The sequence below is a fragment of the Trametes versicolor genome (assembly GCF_000271585.1).
Source record: "Trametes versicolor FP-101664 SS1 unplaced genomic scaffold TRAVEscaffold_208, whole genome shotgun sequence".
In the NCBI taxonomy this organism is placed as follows: Eukaryota; Fungi; Basidiomycota; class Agaricomycetes; order Polyporales; family Polyporaceae; genus Trametes; species Trametes versicolor.
In genome coordinates, this window is record NW_007360528.1 from 1 (window position 1) to 2,472 (window position 2,472).

The window sequence follows — 2,472 nt, forward strand, 5'->3', positions numbered from 1 at the left end:
CATGCATGGAGATGCGTTACTTTGCACTCGGGCGACTGTACGATCGCGACGGAGACTTGGATCGAAAAGGCTGTCGGTAAGTGCACACTTCGTGCGAGCCCTGTTTTTGGCGATGGCTAACTCGGCAGTATCCCAGATAGCCGGGACTTGTGATTGTGCTTCCTCTCGCCGTACGAGCATGCATTAGTGGTGCTGGAGCGAGAGCGGACCCATCTCGTGCTTGCATGTAATGTCTCTAACGAGTCCAGCGGCGCGAACACTGATGACGGAGAGCACCCTCTTGTGGACGATGTGTCAACCCTCTTCTCATTTGGAAATCGCACGGACGGCTCATGAATCGCTACAGTGGGTGGGCGCGATGCTGGAACAGGCACGACCGCGTTCCCGAACGATACGCGCTGTTGACCTTTGCTCAAGGTGCCCCACCTCGACTCTCGCAATACAGCCCATACGAAGCTATTGAAACCTGCCGTCGCCTCACTCACCGTGGTCTGCTCGCGCCCTTGGCATCCGTTTCGAGCTGACGGCCCAGAGTACGTGCACACACCCGTGTCATCCTGAAACTCGGGCTGACTTGCTTACAGAAAGTGGGCGGACACATCGGCTGCTGGGGAGAGGTATTCTACCTCGGAGCATGCTCCTTGCGCATCAACAAGATCTCTGTGGACAGCTCCCAATTCGCTTCGGCGCCGAGTCCTTTGCGGCGAGGGCGACTCCTTCAAAAATCGCTGCCATGTTTTGTAAATACGCTGTGAGCCCTCCCACTCCGCGTGCACATCCCCTTCCCTGCTCAACCTCCTGCGCTCAGACACCACTCGAAACATGCCACCTGTCCGAGGCCGCCTCCGCATCGGTGAGACCCTCGGGGACACCTACGAGAGCAACCACGGCCGCGAGAGAGGGTCGTTTCGTGATGTGCTCACCACAGGTCTCGGTACGTCGTGGTCCTCCTTCCTTGGCTCGAAGGCCACCGCTGATCGCCCTCGCGCAGTCGAGTTCACGCACGACACGTCTGCGACCATGCACTGGGCAGCGACACGCTTCCGCGACCGCGTCTTTGTTGGGCACCGCGCGAAGCTCATGGGCTGGCCCCCAGGCATCGAGTTTGCGAACATGAGCAACCTCAAGGACACGCCAACGGCGAAGATCCGGATGCTGCTCGAGTTCTGGGAGAACGGGTGGATGTACTGGGCGGCGGCAACGCCCGGCGAGGTGCTCGCGGCGCAGGAGAGCGTGTACAACGCGCTGCCGGGCGCGCTGTTCCCGAACCCGGATGCGCCGGTGCCGCGCGCACAGCGGAGCGACGTTGGGGCGCATCGTGCGCGTCCGGTCACGAACCCGGACAACCGCTGGCCGGTGCGCTTCCCCGACCGCCATGGGGCGAAGAGTGACCGGGTTGTCGGCGACGAGTGGCTCCTGGAGGAGGCGGGCGCGGGTGCAGTGGAGGACGTGCCGGAGGAGATCGAGGACACGGACGAGTGGGAGCGCGAGGCGTGGCGGACGCGCAGGCTGCCGAGCGGCGAGCTCGCGGACGACCTCATTGAGGAGTTCTAGAGCGTGGGTTTATCTGTTGAACGGCCGCGCTGGTTTCTATTCTACAACTCGAACTAATACACCTGGCTTTGCTTGTCTCCCTACGGTCTGATCTAATGTGAGCAGCATCAACTCGGACTAGTAATGGTGTTCATGTACGAGCTCGAGCGAACATGCTGGCCTGAGCCTGAGTGTTGCGCACGTCGTGGTAATTCGCATAAGCGAGCGAGCATGAGGTCGAGCGGCCGTGCGAATTGGATGCACCACGGCCGGTGTTCCGCCCGTATATTATCTCGCTTGCTTGGACTAGACCGAGCATGATCAAGCCATAGATACAGCCAATTGAGCTTCCAGTTCCACAGCTCCCCTTGGAATGGATTTGGGGTGGATAGGAAGGCGGGGAGGCAGGGATACTGCCACCCTTCCTGCCCTTCCTCCCCAGATTCATTCCAGTGTCGGGGGGCAAGTATCAAGCAGCGGACGAGTTTAGAATTGTGAGCGCAGCAGCCAATGTCATCAGCGGGACACTCGCAAGCGGCTTAGACGGAGCTCTGAACGGCGATCTTTCCGTAAGCATGGCCGAGACCCTGGCGCTTTCACACTCATCCGCTCACTCGCCGAGATCTGTACTGACCGAACATGTACACAGTATCTACATAGTTCCTTGCTTACCCATCCCACCATTGTCTCCCTGAGTCTCCCCATCTAGGACGACGTCTCCAGAATCATCATCGGCCTAAGTAAGCAGAGAGCGACGGGGATGCCCATGATCCGAGGCAACGAGCCCCGGGAGAAGCACTGGCTGCGGGCGCGCTCGGCGGAGCATCAGACAGGTCGGCTAGTCCCATACGTGGACGCACCACCTGTTCCCTGGCATGGACCGCAGACGCACGCATCACGGCGACAGCGGGCGAACACCGTGCACGCTCTGGCCTAGAG

General features: G+C 60.4%; 1 protein-coding gene across 1 annotated transcript; it reads left to right on the forward strand.

Annotated features, from left to right (window-relative positions):
• Positions 1–822: 822 nt before the first annotated feature.
• On the forward strand, positions 823–1,554 carry TRAVEDRAFT_54819 (uncharacterized protein; the record flags this gene model as incomplete). Its single annotated transcript, XM_008047750.1, has 2 exons — positions 823–934; positions 992–1,554. 2 exons carry the CDS (start codon positions 823–825, stop codon positions 1,552–1,554), a joined length of 675 nt encoding a protein of 224 aa, XP_008045941.1.
• Positions 1,555–2,472: the final 918 nt, after the last annotated feature.